Consider the following 20698-nt stretch of genomic DNA (forward strand, 5'->3'; position numbering starts at 1 on the left):
ACATGGCAGCTAAGAACTGTGTCTATAATCCCATTTCCAGGAGAATATAATGCCCTCTTCTGGCCTCCAGGAGCACCAAGCACACATATGGTGAACAGACATACACACATGCAAAACACTAAAACACACAATAAAATAAAGTTCTGCCTCCATCAGTGAGTGAGCTTGGCATTCTAGGCTCACACCTGACTTTGCAAAGTTGTAAAATAAACTGCCTCGATTTCACTACTCTGAGTCTCCAGTGGTTTATTACAAAGATGTTGTGTCATAGGCACAGCGGCTCAAAGTTGTCTTTCCACCATAGGCATACACACATAAGATAATGATAAAGATGTTCTAAACGCTCAAAGCTAAAACCAAAAGCTACATACAGAACCATCACTAACAACCAACAAGAAATCTTTACTAAAAGCTCTCTAAAGAGCCTGCCTTTCCCAGCTCTTCCAGGGAAGTCTGACGACATCTACTGCCTAGCTTCGCCGCTAATCCCACACCCACGTGCGCAAACAGGGCTCTCAGCCACCGCGTCTGCGCACTGGGTCCTCCGGCTGACCGCAGGAATCTGGCCCGGAAGTCTGTGACAGGGAGACGGCCCCGGCCCCCATTCTTATCCTAGAGTGCCTACGGATGTCCTCCGGGCGGAGCCTCGGGCAGTTTCCGGCCGGGGCGTGCGGCAGCGGTGCGGGCTTTGTGGCCGCCCGGGGTTACCCGCCTGGATGCTGCTCGGCTTGGTTCCGCGCCGTCCTCTCGCCGCCGAGCTCCGGGTGAGTGAGGCGGAGCGGCTCGCGCGGGTGGGCGGGCTCGTGACCGGCGGGGCTCAGCGAGTTGGTTGGTGTCCCGGGCCGGCTGCACTTCGCTTTGGCCTCTGTCCGTAGCTCCTCGCTTGGTTCGGGCCGGAGCCTTGCGTCTCCTCGCCGAGCTGCGGGCGGTAGATGCATGGACCGATCGTCCGCAGACATCGAGGCCCTCGAGGGTTGCACACTCGGCCTCGGCGCCTGCAGGTCGGGCCCCCGGATGGCTGCTTGAAGGCTAAGCCGCTCAGGTGATGGAATGCAGGTGCGCGCCACGCTGCTCTTCGGCTTGGACCTTGCCCTCCTGCCTTCTGCCTTCCCTCAGTCCTTTCGGCCTCTGTCCGAGGGGATGCAGTGCAGGCACCCCAGTGCTTCAGGGGTTGAAGATAATATGTGTGTTGGACAGAATCAGCTCCGTATGTCATGAAGGAGGATTCTTAGGTGGGGTGAGGTGTCATACAAGCTGTTCTATTCCATGAAGTGTCTGAGTCAACGTCTATGACATCTCTGTGATAATGCCAGGGACATTTAGTCCTCTTTGCACCCGGCCCCACCGTGGTCCAGGAGTCCCCAGGGCTTGAGTGCTATGCTAGAGGTTTCCCGGGATATTAGCAGAAGAACAGTTCTAAACTCAAGTAGTTTTCCAGGTGGAGAGCTGATATTCACAATCGCCCTGTGCTCTTCTAGACATCGTTCCTTTGAGACCCATTACAATGAAAGAAACAAATGTCTTCTGATCACGAAGAAATCAGACTCCCCATGCCCCTCGCGCGCGCGCGCGCACACACACACACACACACACACACACACACACACAAACAAACATATACACATCAAGTTTTAAGGCAGAGAGCAGACCTTTGTTCCTGTCACGGATGTGGCATTGTATCTGTTTTAATACTTGGCATAATGATGGCATTCTTTTTTCATATGGGAGGTATAGAGAAACCTCACAAGCCAACACATGCAGCTATGGACACTCCTGGAGCCTTGGGGGTGGATTTCTGGTTCTGGAATGCGTTGGAGGATGATATAGAGAGAGGGTAGACCTGGGAAAGTACCCCCACTCCCCTACAAGACTTATGGTCTGATCTGGAAGTGGACGGGATGCCAGAGAAGCAGTGGGCTAGAACAAAGTGGTGTCTCTGAAGTAAATCACAGAGCCCTCTGACTGCTCTGTTGGCTTATGGAAAATGGCTGCTAAAAGGCCCTGGGCTTGTTAGGAAAAGAAGACTGTTTGTGTCAGCAGGATCCTTGTATGTAGGGGCTAGAGGTAGAGGTTGGAATAGGAGTCCTAAGAGAGCAGCCAGTCACTCGCTCTATTCTTTTTGACCTCAAATAGCATGCCTTGCACACACAGCACCCAGCTACCTCCACAGCTGCAGTGGCACATCCACAGGTTGTCAGGGACACCATGTCGAGGCCCGCCCGCCTGGTTATTCCCAAGGCTGCAGAGATGCAAGCTTTCCTGCTCCTGTTTTTCTTTATGTGTATGGGTGTCTAATGTTGGTTTTTATTCTCCTGATGGAATTGTTGTCTCTAAGGTTTACTGCCTCCATCTCCTAGCTTGCTAGTCCTGGAAGCTTCTAGCCTCTGTCCAATCTAATCTAGGCCTAAACTTGTTTTCAGCCCCTGAGACTTGCTGCTGAATAAGCTCATCCCTTCTGGTTCTTTCTGGAATCTTCTGGCTGGTTTAACTCAGCTGTTCTGTATCAAACTTGTCTCCCAGCTGACTCACTCAGTCTGGCTTCTGAATTGCTCTGCTTGGCCTCCAACTAAGTCTGGTACTCTGTTCTAATCTTCTGGCTCGTTCTCTCCTCAAACTGTCTGTAAAACTGCCTCTCTTCTTTCTCTAGACTGCGGGCCCCTTAAGTGGCTTCCCTTTCTTTTCTCTTCTAGTAAGAGTTGGTATATCCTGTTCTGTCAAATCTTTCTTGATTTGTCACCTTGTCCGCCTCTCAATCAGACATCACTTCCAAACATGGGTGCTTCCTTGTACAAACTATCTTTGCCTTCATTGTTTGGGATTAAAAGTGTGAACTAAGGGTGTGTCTGTAGTCCAGCCAGAAGGATTAAAGGTGTGTGCTAAGGGCTGAGCTAACAGTATCTTGGTGTTCACTGTGTGATCCTATCTTGCAGCATGGGTGTTTTGCCTGCTTGTTAGTCTGTCCATCATGTGTGTACCTGGTACCCTCAGAAGCCAGAAGAGGGCGTTGTATCCCCTAGAATTTGCGTTACAGAGTTGTGAGCGGCTATGGGGTTCTGGGGAACTTGAACCCGGGTGCTCTGGAAGAGTAGTCAGTGCTTTTAACTGCTCAGCCATCTCTAGCTGCCGAGTTGTAAGAGTCACCGAGAGGCACACATGATTCTAAGCTCTTCTTGTAAACAGCTGCAGGCTTGTGTCCAGGTAGCGTAGTCATTCTAAGTCTGATATAAGGGGCTGAGGTGCAGCTCACTGGTAGAGCACTTGCTTAGCATGCATAATATCCCGAGTTCCATCCTTAGCACTCCATAAAATAATAAAAGTCAGAAGGTATCGGTGGTTTCTAAAACGTGAGCGTATGCAGGTCCTTGCCAAACCCTGTGGCTGGCTGGGTTGCCTTGAACTTCCTTATACTGAATGCCAGTGAGACTCTGGTGCCACGGGCTGGCAGCACTGCCTTGCTGTAGCTTTAGGGGTTCTGAAGCTTCAGGCTTGCATGGAGCAGAGCAGAGCACTGGCCCCTGAGAACAGCCAGCTCTTAGAAGGGGTGATGGGAAAGGTTGAGCTCAAGTGTTGTCTTGGTTAGGGTTTCACACTGTGAACAGACACCATGACCAAGGTAACTTTTGTAAGGGACAATATTTAACTGGGGCTGGCTTACAGGTTCAAAGGTTCAGCCCATTATCATCAGGGTGGGAGCATCTAGGCAGGTATGCAGGAGCTGAGAGTTTTCTGTCTTGTCCCAAAGGCAAATAGGAGAAGAGTACTATCTTCCAGGCAGCTAGAACAAGGGTCTCTTAAAGCCCACCCCCACGGTGACACACTTCCTCCACAAGGCCACACACACCTCCTAATAGTGCCACTCCCTGGCCAAGCATATTCACCACAACTGTCTAGTAAGTGACTCAAGTGTTCCTGCTAATTCACCTACATACTTGGGGAAGAATGGTGGTAGGAGGGGATTGGAGAGCCTTGAAGGTTTTAAAATAGAAAGTCACCATTTCATTTATGCTTTGAAAGGGTCAGCCTGCTGGCTTTGTAGAAAGGCCGTGGAGGAGGAGAGTGTGAAGACAGGTTAGAAGACTGTCACCCTGGTGCCTTGAGAGACACCAGTAGAGGGAGCATTGAGGTTCTGAGACAGGAGCAGGGTGCAGGATAATGGCCTGGCCTACAGGTCAGAGAGCGCATAATAATACATAATACATAATAAATAATATCTTTTTTTTAAAAAAAAAGTAACAGAGGAGAGGAGATGTAAGATAAACTCAGTGACCATTGAGTGTCATTGTGGAGAGGAGAGACAGTAACTGGAGAGGAACTAGAACTTGGGAAGTTAGCTTGGTATTCATGTTCTTTGAGATAGGAAATTGGGACGTTCCCCAGAGTGCTTGAGACTAGATAAGTGTACCATTTAGTTGTTTGTTTTTCTTTTTTAAGATTTATTTATTATTATATCTATGTACACTGTAGCTGTCTTCAGACTTACCAGAAGAGGGCATCAGATCCCATTACAGATGGTTATGAGCCACCGTGTGGTTGCTGGGATTTGAACTCAGGACCTTTGGAAGAGCAGTCAGTGCTCTTACCCGCCCCATCTCTCCAGCCCCCCATTTAGTTTTTTAAAGTGAGATGCTGATGCTCCACCTACAGGATGTCAAAGGCCTCTTGTTCCCTACTGTGTCACTTCCAGCTTGCTTTCCCCAGTTAGTGGAAGAACTCGCATTACTGTGTGCTGACTTGGAATGGCAGGCTAGAGGAGCAGAGAGGTTTTTATCTCAAGAGGGAGGGCGCGGTGGCTTGATGAGATGGGATGGGAGAAGGCCTAGAGCAAGTGGAGGTGAGGACCTTCTTCAGGTTAAGTACAGCTTGATTCCTGAAACCAGAGGGAGGAAGGCTGATGGGAACGCAGGTCAGTGGTGGAAGTGGCCATTCCTGTCTCCCTGCCTTTCCTCTCACTGAAGTAAGGGTTAAGGGGTAGGAAAAAACATTAGATATTTTAAATGCTTATTTTATGCATATGAGTGTTTTACCTCTGTGTGTCTGTGTGTGTTCGTGTGTGTCTGTGTGTGTGTGTGTGTGTACCACATGTGGTCCTGGTGCCCACAGAGGTCAGAATGTGGCATCAGATCCCCTGGAGTCACAGACAGTTGTGAGCTCCCATCGGTTTGTGGGCTGGGAACCTGGGTCCTCTATGAGAACAGCAAGTACCCTCAACCTCTGAGCTGTCTCTAGAGCTCTAGTGATGGATTAAAAAGAAGAGTTGGGTGAGTATAGAACATGGCTGACACACCCTTAGGGTGTCAGAGCTGTCAGTGTAGAGAGCAAGAGTTCAGACAGATCCAAAACAGGTGGGATCTAGCCAGAGCTGGTCTCACACAGGTGATGGGAAGAAAAGGGCAGGTAAGGTGCAGGAAAGGATTCTTTTTTTTTTTTTTAAAGATTTGTTTGTTTATTTATTTATTTATTTATTTAGTAAGTACACTGTAGCTGTCTTCAGACACTCCAGAAGAGGGTGTCAGATCTCCTTACAGATGGTTTTGAGCTGGGATTTGAACTCAGGACCTTTGGAAAAGCAGTCAGTGCTCTTAACCGCTGAGTCATCTCACCAGTCCATGCAGGAAAGGATTCTATACCAGTTCCTCACTGCAGGTACTGAAATCAAAGAATGCTTGAGTTTCTCAGAATGTTGTAGTTGCCAGAGTGATGGCACACACCTTTAATCTCAGCACTGGGGAGGCAGAAGTAGGTGGATCTTCGTGAGTTTGAGACCAGCTTGGTCCATATTGTGTGTTCTAAGCCAGCCAGTGCCACAGAGTGAGACCCTGCCTTAAGGAGAAAATGTGTAATGTTTGTATGCTCTCTATCTACTTACAGCTTTCTGTCCTTTAAATCATCTCGTTACTTATCACACCTAATACATTGTGACAAGTAGGTAAGTATGTTGTTTTCAAGGAATAATGGCCCTTCCCCGAAAAAGGGACACGTTCATGTTTGGTACAAATGTAGGGGTTTTGTGTGTGTGTGTGTTTGCTTGATTTTGTTAATTTCTTATCTGAGGTGGGCTAACTTTTGGGTATAGAGCCCAACCATTTATGGGGGCTAAGTAGATATAAAGTGAGAACATTGTGCCAGTGAGGCTAGGACAGGAACTGCCCGCATCACTCCAATCATTAAGGGATTTCACAGAGGGAACCAGATTATAAGGCCACTGAAAGAGGGAGAGGTTAGAAGTGTGGAGATTCTAACTGGGTTCTTGGCTTCAGGCTCAGTCACTATAGGTCAGAAATGCTGCTAGCACTGAGGCCCTGAATGCTACAAATAGCCTAAAGGGAGATGCATTCTGGGTAGGGACAAGATAAAGATCACACGATGCAGAATGTGAATGAGGGTGGTGGGCAGTCGGAGTGATAGAGTTTATTTGAGTGATCTTGGAATTACATGTCTTGGTTTTTAAGTAGAGTCCTGACTATATCCCTATCCCTCTGTCACCCACACAGGACACAAGTTAGAAGAGTGCTGTGTAGCACAGCCTATTTGTCCTAAGGTTGGCCATATCACAGGTCGGGCCGCAGGAAGCCTTCCCATGTGGGTGGCTGATTGGGGCTGGTAACAGTGAAGGTCAGAAGTGTGGGCAGAGGAGGTGCTTCCTCTCTGTCGGATGGTAGTTTAACTCCACACCTTCGGCCCGTTCTCGTTACCAAAGGGGAAAGACCAGCTTCTTTTCTCATTTCAGATTCTCCTGTAGGGAGCCAGTGGCAAGAAGGGGATCCGGAAGCCTGAATTTCTGGGGATGAAAATTCACATAAGATGATGTCAGACGAACTCACAGTGCTGGAGCCCTCTGCCTCTGAGTCTCGGGAATTTCATGAAGACAGATTGGCGCAGCTGTTGGGGAACCCAGACAAGCAGAGCTTGGAGAGTCCCTCCTCTCAGGACGGGGGCTTCACTCAGATGACAGTGACCCACTGGAAGATTCAAACAGGAGACACAGCCCAAACGTGCAGTAAGTCAGGAAGAAACCCCATTCTCAATTCAAACCTTCTTATACTTCAGAGAGAACTCATAGATGCGGAGGCCCGTTCCTGTGGTGGTGGTGGCAAAGGCTTCCCATTTAATTCAGATGTAGTTCCGCATCAGATCTCGCACACGGGGGAGAAGCCTTACAAATGTGATCATTGTGGGAAAGGCTTCAGTCAGACCTCCCTCCTCACTGAACACCAGAGAGTCCACACTGGGGACAGACTCTGTGTGTGCCACGTGTGCGGGAAAGACTTCGTTCACTACGCAAGCCTGAGGGAGCATCAGCATGTCCATACTGGGGAAAAGCCGTTCAAGTGTGCACAGTGTGGAAAAGCATTTTGTCACAGTTCAGACCTGCTTCGACACCAGAGGGTTCATACCAGGGAGAGGCCTTTTGAATGCAAAGAGTGTGGGAAGGGTTTCAGTCAGAGCTCCTTACTCATTCGCCACCAAAGAATTCACACAGGAGAAAGGCCCTATGAGTGTAACGAGTGTGGGAAATCCTTCATTCGGAGTTCAAGCCTTATCCGCCATTACCAGATCCACACAGAAGTTAAACAGTATGAGTGCAGAGACTGCGGCAAAGCCTTCCGACACCGCTCGGACCTCATCGAGCACCAGAGGATTCACACTGGAGAGCGGCCCTTCGAGTGTCAGGAGTGTGGGAAGGCCTTTATTCGGAGCTCGAAACTCATTCAGCACCAGCGGATTCACACGGGAGAGCGGCCTTACGTGTGCAACGAGTGTGGGAAGCGTTTCAGTCAGACATCCAACTTCACCCAGCACCAGCGAATCCACAGTGGAGAAAAACTCTATGAGTGTAACGAATGTGGGAAGGCGTTCTTTCTGAGCTCATACCTCATACGACACCAGAAGATCCACACTGGTGAACGGGTGTATGAGTGTAAGGAGTGTGGGAAGGCTTTCCTGCAGAAGGCCCACCTCACTGAGCATCAGAAGATCCACACTGGAGACAGACCCTTTGAGTGCAAAGACTGTGGGAAAGCCTTCATCCAGAGTTCTAAGCTATTGCTGCATCAGATTGTTCATACCGGGGAGAAGCCCTATGTGTGCAGTTACTGCGGGAAAGGCTTTATTCAGAGATCCAACTTCCTTCAGCACCAGAAGATGCACACGGAAGAGAAGCGCTACACGTATAGCCAACTTGGGAAAGATCTTACCCCACCCCCAGATCTTGTCCACCAGGAGGATCTTTCCCTGAGTGAGACCTCCGTTCATTTAGGAGAGAGGTCTACAGATCGGGAGTGTTGTGGAAATAATTTATAAGACAGTCACTCTGAGTCGGATGGTGCTTCTAAACAGGCATCCTTAGTACATATATGGCTTAGAAGATGCGGATTGTCACAGTTTTTCAAGTCATTGATAGGCTGTTACTGGTCTGTTGTCTGTCACCAAGGCAGGCAAGCCAAAGGACTAGACAGCTGATCTTGAGCTGTTCACTGAGGGAGAACCTCTAGAGAATTTTCTAGATTTTATTTGAAGTTACAACACACTCTCAAGTACTTTCAAAGAAGAACTGTATTGTTACTTGAGAAATGGTTCCCTGTCTGAAAGGTTAGAGAAAGGGGCTTTTCTCATGCAAAACTGCAAGTCGGTTCCCTGTTGTCTGGGACTCATCTCTGGCCTTTGCTTCCTCAACTGTTTGATGCCTGGTAATGCAGTTGATGCGATTGCCACCGCATCCTCCAGGCTGCTCCCACTCCTGTCCCAGTGTCTCCCAGTCGCTCCTGGTCATTGTGTATCATTTCTCAGGCGTCATGGCCAAAAGTGCTTCCCTGGTACTGAGCTGGGTTTGTGTCTTGTGCTTCTGTCGCTCAGTGTTCACCACTGCTACTGTACTTGCTATTAAATACCACAATCATGAACCTTCTCTTTCCTGTTTTGCTGTTTCCCCGAGGACACTAAGGATGTATCATTGGCTCCTATGTCCCTAGTGTCTCGCACATGACAATAAACAAAACAAAAATCCCAAGTCTGTGTAATTGGCATATCCTTTATCTGTTTGGTTTTTTGTTTTCTTTTTGTTTTTGTTTTTGTTTTTTTGTTTTTTTGTTTTTTTGTTTTTTTTTTTTTTGAGACAGGGTCTTACCATGTGGCCCAGGCTAGCCTCAAACTCACAGACTTCCCTTAGCCTCCTGAGTGCCGGGACTACAGATGTGTGTGTGCTCCGGCGTCTTTGCTTCCATTATGTGTTGCTGTTTTTACATCTGTGGGTGTTCTTTTTTTTTTTTTTTCATCAGTGTGATCTGTTTACTAGGAAGTACTGACCCCCAAGTCCTGTTGATACCTGTTCCTGTTAAGAGTTGCTGACAATCTCCTGTCTGCAGTTATTGCCCACTGGGTGTGGCGCAGTCTCATTTAGAGCTGTCCACTGTACTCTGAGGACAGTACCTTCTTCAGACCTACCTCACCTTTTCTGCTTTAACAGCTCCAGGCCTAACTGCCTCTTTCTAACATCACTTGTTTGAAAATGTATTTTCCAAAACTGTTTTAGCTATTTGAAAGAAGAGAGAAAGAAGGTGCCGTGCGTTCTAAGTGGAGTGTGCTAAGGAAGCCAGACAGATCACAGAGCAGTGAGTGAAGGACTCCAGTTCTTGAAGGGCCCTAGATAAGGCCATAACTAGTGGCACTGTGGATCTAGGAAGGTTCATATCAACTAGGGATGGTTTATTGAACACCACACCCCAAGACGGGATGATCAGGGACACGATTCAGGCTCAGGAGCTGAACTGTGACCTGGAGTTAAGATCCCACAGAGGTTTTAAGCCTAAAATCCACCAACATCTGTGCCAGGTTCTTCCACCAATCAGGATTTAGAGATGGGTTTCCATAGGAACAGCATGTCTTTGTTGTACTTTATTCTTGTTTTCATTGGTTGGGGTATTCAACTGTGGCAGGGGACTTACCTTGTCTGATATTCATGTCTTGTCTATCAGGATGGGACTTGTCTAACATTAAGTCTTAACTTGTCAACCAGATGTCAGTTACCCACATACATGTCTCTTTCTGCCAAGTAGGATATCCGTTCCCAGAGAGGTCTTGGAAACTTAAACTTTACTCAGCCACCATTCAAAATGGAAGTTTGACTCCAAATCGTTTCTTATATTGGTACAGGTGTGTCTCTTATGTTGGGGTCCATCCCAGGGGCAGCTTATAAAAGCAAACACCATAAAAGCTTATACACAGGTGCAGGAAGTATTGCTAGGTGGTTGGTCCAAGCTATATTATTACTAGTCAAAGGAGTTCTATTGACTTATATTGTGATTAGTTTCCGAAGGCATAGAATAGGCCACAATATGTAATCAACTTCGGCATAAGAAAGTTTCCTAGTAACAGCAGAAACAACATAGAAAGTTTCCTTATAATATTAGTAACAAAACAAAATGGCAGGCTAGCCAGGTAACAGTTACCTAAGCATTAACATTCCATCTAGGCCTTAAAATTTTACCTAGGCTTTAACAGGTTCCTCTTCCAAAGGACCTGGGTTTGATTCCTAGCACCCACTTGGGAGCATATAACTGTCCATAACTTGAGTTCCAGGGGATCCACTGCCCTCTTCTGCCCCTTCATGGGCATCAGAGATGCGTGTGGTGCACACATGCACACACACACACACACACACACACACAGGTGCAAAACACCCATACACATAGTAAATAATAAAAGTTAAAACAGGTTTCCCAAACTGAGCAAGGTGGTCCCCGCCTATAATCTTAACGTCCCTTAGAAGCTGGAGCTGGGCTGTAGGTCAGTCTGGGGGGGGGATGTTGTACCCTTAGATAGCCTCCCATCTTACTTCCTGTCTACTACCTGGCTGCCACAAAGTGAGCAGACCCTTCTGCTACCTGATCCTGCTTATCATGGTGTTTCTATCTCACCACAGCTCCAGGGCAGTGAGGCTAACCTCATGGACTAAATAAACCCTTTGAAACCGAGCACAAACAAATCCACATTTGTGTCATCTTCAAATATGTTGCCACAGTGATGAAAAGCTAACATACTTCAAAGTCCGTTTTCATTCTGCATGCATGTATATGTGTTGAAGCTGAGCTCCGGTGGCTCGAGAGATGGTTCAGAAATTATGTGAACTGCCTGCTCCACCAGAGGACCCAGTCCATTTCCTAGCATCTAAACAATGGTCCACAATCATCTACAACTCCAGTTCTGACAACCTCTTAAGCTCCTTGGGGTGCCAGCCACACACATGGTACACAGACATACATGTAGGGAAAACACCCATACACATCAATTTAAAAGTTTTGTGTTTTTGAGACAGGGTTGCTTTGTGTAGCCTTGGCTGTCCTGGAACTAGATCTGTAGGTCAGACTGGCCTCAAATTCACAGAGATCCACTTGCCTCTGCCTTACAATTCCTGGGAGTAAAGGCATGCACCACCACCCAGAAAGGACTCCCAAAGGTGGGCAGCAGTGTGAGGAGAGGAATGCAAAGTGCCAAGTGGAAGGATGGCCAACGTAATCACGCTGCCTCAAAGGTCACACGGATAGACAAGACTCCATTAGATCTGGCAGTCCTGACTGATGCCAGAATAAAGCTAATCGGTAGAGACGATTTCCAATTAGAGTTCGTTCTTGACCTCAGTATATGGGGATGCAGTTTAGAGATTCCGCTTTCAGAATTCAGATGAGCAGAGAATGCGGTGTGCAGCCAGCTTGCAAATGTTCTGTCTTCCACTAGATGGTAATTTCTTTGGAGTATAATGAAGGCACGTACAGGTTAAGTAAGACCCAGTCCTAACCTTCAGAATTTGTAACAATGAAGTAGACAACCTGGGGCTGGAGAGATGGCTCAGCGGTTAAGAGCACCGACTGCTCTTCCAAAGGTCCAGAGTTCAAATCCCAGCAACCACATGGTGGCTCACAACCATCCGTAACAAAAATCTGATGCCCTCTTCTGGAGTGTCTGAAGACAGCTACAGTGTACACACATATAATAAATAAATCTTAAAAAAAAATGTGTAAAAAAAAAAAGAAAAGAAATAGACAACCTACAGTACAAAGATGGAGGCATCACAGTAATCAAATGTGAGGATTTGAAAGAGGAACAAACCACATGTGGACAACCCAGAAAGGCATCTCAGATGTTAGCACAGAGAATCACACATATAAATAAATTCTGGCTTATAATAATTGCTGGCATTTTTCTCTCAACAGTTCTAGGCAACCAGTAATAAACAGAGTCCCATTTATCCCAAAATAAAAAAAAATTGAAACTCATTCATGAGATATTTATTAAAATAACACATTTATGGGAAAATCAATACAATGTGTACATCATTACTGAAAACTATAACTTTTGTCTTAGTGTTTAACTGCTGTGAATAGACATTATGACCAAGACAACTCTTTTTTTTTTTTTTAATATGAGTACACTGTAGCTGTCTTCAGACACACCAGAAGAGGGCATCAGATCCCTTTACAGATGGTTGTGAGCCACCTCGTGGTTGCTGGGAATTGAACTCAAGACCTGTGGAAGAGCTGTCAGTGCTCTTATCCACAGAGCCATCTCTCCAGCCTGACCAAGGCAACTCTTAAAAGAACAACATTTAATTGGGGCTGGCTTACAGGTTCAGAGGTTCAGTCCATTATTATCATCAAGGTAGGAACATGGCAGCATCCAGGCAGGCTTGGTGCAGGAGGAGCTGAGAGTTCTACGTCTTCATCTGAAGGCTGCTAGCAGAATACGGACTTCCAGGCAGCTAGGATGAGGGTCTTAAAGCCCACACTCACAGTAACACACTTAGCTACTCCAACAGGGCCACATCTTCTAATAGTGCCACTCCTTAGCTGAGCATATACAAACCATCACATTCCACTCCCTGGCCTCCATAGACTTGTCCAAACATATGAGTCTATGGGGGGAGGTCATACCTAAATATAGCAAATGCATAATATACATTTAGTCCAACTTCAAAAGTCCCCATAGTTTATAGCAGTCTCAACAATGTTAAAAGTCCAAAGTTCAAAGTCACTTCTGAGACCCATTCAATCACTTAACTTAAAAAGGAAAGTAAAAGATGATTTGGGCCAGTAGAGAATAAACCTTGTATAAAAAAAAAAAAAGACAGTAGAGAATAAACCTTGTATATAAAAAAAAAAAAAGACAAGGTGATGATACAATGTTTTTGTGTATGTGTTTAGAGTTATGCTAAAGTCTAGAGAAGTGAAGATAATTCTCATAGATACTTTTATCTCTGGATACTGACTAGAAATAGTTTACACCCTAGACATGAGAGAGAATGGGTTTGAGTCGGAGATGCTTTGTGGAAAGAGAAGGACAATGAACGTAAGCTGTTTCAGAGCTCTCCTAGGGACAGGAGGAGGTCGGGAGACGTCCTGCCTCCTCCCTGGCTCCTACTGGAGGAATGCTAGTTCTGGTTCTGGGTCCCTTAGGTAGGATATCTGGGTCCCTTTGGTGGGACATACAGTTCTTTTCCCTCTCTATCTATTGTCTGTCATTGGCGTGCCAATCTGTCCATGTCTGTCAGTTTATGTCTGTGTCTTCATTTCATTGCTTGATTGTTGCTCTGCGTTTCATATTCAAAAGAGAAAATGGTTAAAACTTTATCTGCGGGTCAGGCACCCCTTGATTTAATTTTAACTCATTTCCAAAACCAAAACAAAATAAAACATAAAAAGCAAGCAGTCTCATTTGGCCTTTGGATCCCCGCACCTGGTAAAATGTTTTTGTGTATGTTTAGAGTGTATGTGTTTACAAGGTTTTACAAGGAGTCCAGCGCAGCTGGAGAAGCCCTGCTAGGAGCTGATTATCTGCACAAGCCACTCTTAAAGGGGCCAGCAGCTTCTCTGATTCTATGGTAGAGAAGCTAATGGCTGTTTTCTCCTAGAAAAATCTCTGTGATTGTGATTACTGGGTTCAGCAGGTGTCAAGGTGCTCCTTTCTTGAAATTACAACTATAAAAAGTTAGAAAATTTTGTCTGGTCTAAATATATAAGATATGTGTGGGCACTTCATGCTTGTTTCTGACTGGTTTTAAAATATATTAATATGCTCTGCATGTCTTGGTTATAGATTATTGGCTTATAAGTTATTGGGTATGATTAGAGATTTGTAACTTTGGTAACAGAAAGTTGGCTTAAAACTGGTAACTCAGGGTTGGAATCATTCAGAACACCACCACGAGGCGTGAGCCTACCCAGGGAAACAGGGCTCTAAAGATACCTCTAAGCTAGGTAATATTTTATGTAATTCTTTGTTTTTGTTTTTGTTTTTGTTTTCAAGACAGGGTTTCTCTGTATAGCCCTGGCTGTCCTGGAACTCACTGTGTAGACCAGGCTGGCCTCAAACTCAGAAATCCCCCTGTCTCTGCCTCCCAAGTGCTGGGATTAAAGGCATGTGCCACCACTGCCCAGCCGATTTTATGTAATTCTTATCCTAGAAACCAGACTTATAAAAGATAGGATTTAGGGCAGTGTTTCTTTGAGATATTAGAGTGACTAAGCCAGTCAACAGGTTCTCCAGCACAGGAGTGAGGACTAAAAAGAAAAGAGACAATTATTAGACAATTAATTAATTATTAATTAGACAACATTGTAGCATGACCTCAGCCAGCTCTGAGGCTGAGACAGGTTTATCCCCCCCCATGTGCCTTTATACTATTTTAATTACATGCAAATATTAAGGGTGGGCAGTACACCGAGGAACAAGCAAGGCAATAAACAAAGTCCTGTGATTACTCCCATGGCAGTTGTTTCCAAGGGCTTGTCAGAATGACCAAAATAACTGAGCCCCACTTCCTTGTCCCAAGCCCCAAATCCGACTCTTACCTGGAGCCTACTTCTTTTATTCCACCCTAAGATTAAGATTCCTGCCCATGTTCAGGAACTGGCAGCCAAACTTTGTAGCAGGGGGGCGATGCACTTGGTGTTGATTTTGGAGAGACTGGGTTGTTTGATGGAGATAGAGTTTTGCTTTCCAGAGTTGTGGTTGTGCTCTGGTGTTGCAAAGCAAACTTGAAGATTTTGGCTGAACCGCCAGTGTTCCATTGGCTGCAGTTTGCAGTTCGATCACAGGCTCCTGATTCTAACTGCATGTGCAAATTTTTTAGGCAAGATTGATAATCATTATCCAAATGACAAGTTGTTAAAATTTGCCTCTATGCATGCTTTTGTATTTCTTCAAAGTTTACACATGCAGCTGATAGAGAATGCACGTTCTGTATTTATACAAAAAATTAAGACAGCTACTTTTGTTAATCATTAAGCAAAAAATGTTACTAATATTCTGAGTATTCAAGAGGATTTATATAGGTGTTTCAACAACAGATTGATGCTCTTAATGATATCAAATTATTTGGAGAGGAGGTTCGGAGTTTAAAAGTAAGAAGCCATTTTGAGTGTCATGCTAAATACCAATGGATTTGTGTTCTAAAATTCACATTGATAGTCACTATAATTGGGGAAAAGTTCAAAGACACTTGCAGGGTATTTGGCATAATTCTAATACCTCTCTGGATGTTTTAACTTTGCATACGGAGATTAGGAATTTAAAGGATGCTGTTCTGCTGAGCTTTGATGCTGCTGATATTGCTGATAAAATTATTCATGGCCTGAGGTCAGTATTTCCATCTTAGTCAAGCTTCAAGAATGGCATATACAGCTTGATCATGCTAGCCCTTCTTGTCCTGGGAATACTTTTATTCTTGCCCATTGTGATAAAGCTTGCCTTTAACAACATCAACATGTTGGTGGCCAAAATACATGACTTGAAACTAAAAATGGATCCCCCCCCCCAGTCACAGTTATTAATTTAACAGGCTGGCAGTCAGAGACAGGTAAGTTTTGCACAAAGCCTTACCAACCTAAGTCAGAAAGGCATTTCTTTTGATAATGCATATTCCACGACAGCTAAGGAAGGCATTCTTGTCAGAACAACCTAAGACAAATGCAGTCTTGTTTATAAAATAAAAAAAGGGGGAGATGTGGAAAGCTTTTGGGGGCGCTTCTATAGAAACTTGGCAAGAATTTGGCATTGGGCCAGGACAGGGAAGTAAGCTCAGGCAGGAATCTGATTTTAGGCTAGAACAAAAAAAGTAGGTTTCAGGCAAGAATGTGACTTAGGGCTAGGACAGTGAAGTAGATAAGCCCTTAGAAACAGTGATCACAGGACTTTGTTTATTGTCTTGCTTGTTTATTGACGATTTGTGTTTATTGTCTGCTTGTTCCTCAACCTAGAGCTGACCTTATTATCTGCATGTAATTAAAATGGTAATAAAGCAGACTGGGAAAAAATAAAGCTACCTCAGCCTCAGAACTGGTTGCGGTCATGCTACACTGTTGTCTAATCGCCTTCTTCTTTTTAATCCTTGCTCCTGCCCTGGAGAACCTGTTGACTGACTGAGCTGGCTTGGTCAACCAAGTCCAGCTGCAGCCCAAGGTACAACCTTGGCTATCTCTAGAACACAGCTTCTCTGGATTCTCAGAAAACACTTTCCAGAAGATGTCACCTCAGTGGTATTGGTCTCTTCTTTATCTCCGCTAATTTCTGAGCTCCAGCTAACTGGCACTAATTATCCCACTAACACCTTCTATTCTGGACTCTAAACCCAGAGCCACATGGCCAAAGCTGCCGAGTTCTGCTACTTCCTGGGGCTTGAACACAGGCCCCTTGTTCTATGACGTCACCAGCTTTCTGTTTTCCAACTCCTTCACTGCCTAAGCTTGGCTGTCCTGAAACTTGCTCTGTAGACTGACTTTGAACTCCAATATCTGCATGCCTGTCTCCTAAACACTGGGATTAAGGGTGTGGTCCACCAAACCTGGATTTAAATTTTTCTTCACCTAGAATTTGCTCTGTTCTAGGCTGGACTTAAACTCGGAGATCTGCTTGTCTTTGCCTCCTGGGATTAAAAGCATGTATTATCACTGTGCCTGGACCTAAACTTAGCTGGGTAGAATCTTTCCCCAAGGTCACTACTCCCTTAATTCAATTTAGTATCCTTGAACACAGGATTCAGCTCCATTTCACTTCCTGGTGCCCCTATAATCTTGAACCATATATTTTATATTTTTCCTTTTTAAGCTTGCTATGCTTGTTCAAAATGTTCTTCATGAGACTTAACCAGGGAACAAAGTCTCTGCTGGGCTTTTTTGAGACTTTGTCAATGCAATTAAATTAAGTATCCTCACCTTAACCTCAAGTAGACTTGAAAGAACCTAGTGGGGAAACCCCCACTCAATTTCCGTTCGGCGCACACCCAAGAATCACGAACAGACGACCATCTTGATGTAAAAGCATGAGGTAGTTTAATGATGGAGCTCCGGGCCAACACATATCTCCCGTAGGAGACAGAGGTGTCGACCACATGGTGAAGCCATAATGGCGGAGCTCCGGTTCGAAACGTATCTCACACAGGAGACAGTGGTTTCGACCCCGAGGCTTGGAAGCTAGGGGTTTTTATAGAAAAGGGGTGGGGATGGGGGAGGAATTGGCACAGTTTCACATGATTGGTCCATTTAAACATCAACAGGCTGTCAGAAGGGTGGGAGATAGGGAGGCACTAGGCCAGTCAGGACATGTAACAACTGGCCTGCCCGGGCATGTCCTGGCCTGTTCTGCTTTGTTCTCAGCCCTAGGTTTCAAAGCTCACAAACAACTCTTTGGGCTATTTGACATAAATTACATGAATCACATGTCTCAAGTTTTATTTCCTTTCATTCCCCTCTTCTTCTACTAAGTAATTCTAATCTTAGAATTTTAGAAGTCTATATATCTATAATGTTGTAGGCTATTTTTCACTGTTGTAGAAATGTTTAATCCCAATCCGGAGTCTTTTTTAAGATTTATTTATTTTTATTTATATGAGTACACTGTAGCTGTCTTCAGACACACCAGAAGAGAGCATTGGATCCCATTACAGATGGTTGTGAGCCACCATGTGGTTCCTGGGAATTGAACACAGGACCTCTGGAAGAGCAGTCAGTGCTCTTAACCGCTGAGCCATCTCTCCAGCCCCCAATCCGGGGTTTCCACTCCACCTTGATCATTCAGCTCCTAGATAAAAGACACACACAACCTTTATTTTTACAGTAAGCTTTAAACAATACAAGAGCTGGGCAGCTGCCTACCCTCTATGCTGTTAGAATCTACTTTCCTATCAATAACCCTGAGTTATCAGTTACCATGTTTCATCTGGGTTGCTCTTAAGCCCAGTTGGCCAGCCCTCAGGACCACGTTTTCATGACTCACCTAATCCATGGCAGCTTCCTTCTCCTCCTTCACCTTCTTCTCTCCCACGTGGTTCTCCTCCAACCCCCGAGGCCCAAGAACCCTAAAATCTGCCCATGTTTCTTCTGCTCAGCATTGGCTGTTGGCATCTTTATTCACCAATCAGAAATAACTTGGGGGTAAGGTCACATAGTGTCACTTGGGTCTATGTGAGGAATCCTTCATCTCTGGGGCAACCATAGTTGGAACATAGGAAACAATATTAGTATTAGGACACAGGCAGCATCAGGCCAATCCATTACATTTCACAACCTACTGTGATAAGGGTTTAACCGCCCCTCTAGCCTACCACCCACCAGAGGTAGTGGAAATGAAAGGTTATAAAGATATGGGGGAAGTGGACCTGTTTAGAAATAGTTCATCGAGGCGAATTAGTCACTGCTTACAGTCCAGCCCACTAGCAAACACCAAACACGAATAGGCAGTCCACTCAGCAGATAACACACACACACTCGAATCAGCAAGGGCAGGAATCTCATGAGAAGATCTTTGACAAGTTTCTATTTAGGAAGACACCGCAAGCTAAGTACAGCAATGTAACGTAGTGCAAACCAATACATGCATGTGGCCAGCAAAGACTAGCAAGATGGAGCAAAGCAATCCAATGCTCAAGCTCAGCTTCTGGAATGGGCAGTCCGGAGAGTCTATGCTGGCAAGCGGGTGGGGGTGAGTGTCAGTATTTCTGTATCGTTGGTGAGTGTCAGCATTTTTGTATCATTGTCAGTGATGGGCTGACTCCTTGTGGGAAACACACTGGAGCTGTCAATCAATCGGCGGTCTTGAGCTTTTACAGCGGTTCCAGTTGGCCTCGCTGTTCCTCAGAGTCTGAGTCTGTAAGTCTGTTTGAACTTTTGCTTGCAAATGTTAGGAGGTTCAGAGAGCCTGCGGTGTTTGGTGTGGTCAAAGGCCACGGGCAGACGTGCCTTAATGTTGAGACCATGGGGGGACTGAAGGACACTTCAGCACCCCCCTGGAGGAAGCCAGGAAGGCTCTGCTCTTTCTGGAAACTGCAAGACAATATCGGCGGGAGCCAAGTCTTGCTATAACCTGGTTTATCTGGCTCCTGCCACATGGGCAGGAGCATCTGGTGTCTGTAACTGGGCCCATGTGTGTTGATTGTCTTTCTCTGTGTTATTGGACCAGGACGCCCATCCGTGGCAGGGTCAAGCTGTCTGTGTGGTGATTGTTTTTCTCTGTGTTTGTTGATATCTTGTTCTATGTTCTTGGGCTTAGACTGACAGACATTTTTTGGACATTGGACAGACTGAAAGACAAATTAGTTACTCTCTGCTTCTTATCATGACCCACTTGTAGGGACTTTTGGCTTGCAGGTGATCAAAGCAGTAGAGGAGAGAGTCTTTAGGCTGGGATCTCTCTGGCACCCATACCAAGACCCTGGAAAAATCTAGTGGAGAACTCCCCTCTTCCCTCATAGATAAAAGCCTTTCTTTCCCAAGACCCTACCTCACAGGTTCTGACCATCAGGAAGAAAGAAGTGCGGGAGGAGAGATCTGGACCTGAGAAACTTGTGATCCTCTAAGACTCTTCAACAGTTGACCAACAGTTGACTCCAAGATCCTCTTCCTTCAAATCTCCCTACCCTTGCCCCCATGGCCCCACCAGTGCCAGTACTGGTTCTGGGATCCTCAACCCATATGAAACCAGGGCCATCGCACCCCCCTTCATTGGAGGGAGGAGTAGGAAGAGACCTGAGAGCCACCCCTCTCCCCTGATACCACGATGGCTCTCTCACTGAGGGCATATGGACCTCTGGAAAAGGGCAATCAGCAACATTGGCCCTTCTCTTTGGCTGACTTGTACAACTGGAAGGCAAAACCCTCAGCCTCCCTTTTTCCAAAGGGCTAGTTAATCTCTTTGAGACTGTTTTATTTATAATGCAGGAAGCCAGAATGAATACCCCTCAGATACGGGGGCACCATCGATTGACCAGGCTGTTGTGGACAGCGGGCTTTCTCTGATTAGAACTGACTGGGACTTTAATGTGGCAGAAGGTAAGGGGCACCTGAAGGTCCACCACTAGACTCCACTGGCAGGTCTCAGGGGCTGCATGACGACCCACACATTTGATCAAGGTGCGTGGGCTTAAGCAGACACCAGGTAAGTTGCCTGCAGTCTTTCTAGATCGGCTCATGGAGGCAGTCCACCAACATACACTTTATGATCCCAGCAGCAAAGAGCATAAAACTACTGTGCGAATGGCTTTTATAGACCAGGCTAGTAGAGATATCAGGAAAAAGCATCAGAGGTTAGAAAGGCAGGGTAAGTCACTGAGGGATTTAGTACAGGTTGCTGAGAAAGTCTACCATAACAGGGAGACAGAGGAGGAGAAGGAGCAGAGAAAGAGAAAGAAAGAAAAGCAACAGGGAAGGAGTCTACA

General features: G+C 45.8%; 1 protein-coding gene across 3 annotated transcripts; it reads left to right on the forward strand.

The window, feature by feature from the left end:
• Positions 1-553: 553 nt before the first annotated feature.
• Positions 554-9007, forward strand: Zfp623 (zinc finger protein 623). 3 transcript variants are annotated; one of them, XM_006521543.2, is made up of 2 exons: positions 554-1056; positions 6728-9007. In XM_006521543.2, exon 2 carries the CDS (start codon positions 6802-6804, stop codon positions 8299-8301), a length of 1500 nt encoding a protein of 499 aa, XP_006521606.1. In that variant the 5' UTR covers positions 554-1056; positions 6728-6801; the 3' UTR covers positions 8302-9007. The 3 variants fall into 3 exon arrangements, with proteins under 3 accessions (XP_006521606.1, NP_084475.1, XP_030104683.1); NM_030199.3 differs by having other exon boundaries at positions 557-764; positions 6728-9005; XM_030248823.1 differs by lacking the exon at positions 554-1056 and adding an exon at positions 5555-5926.
• Positions 9008-20698: the final 11691 nt, after the last annotated feature.

This window comes from Mus musculus, chromosome 15 (assembly GCF_000001635.26).
Source record: "Mus musculus strain C57BL/6J chromosome 15, GRCm38.p6 C57BL/6J".
In the NCBI taxonomy this organism is placed as follows: Eukaryota; Metazoa; Chordata; class Mammalia; order Rodentia; family Muridae; genus Mus; species Mus musculus.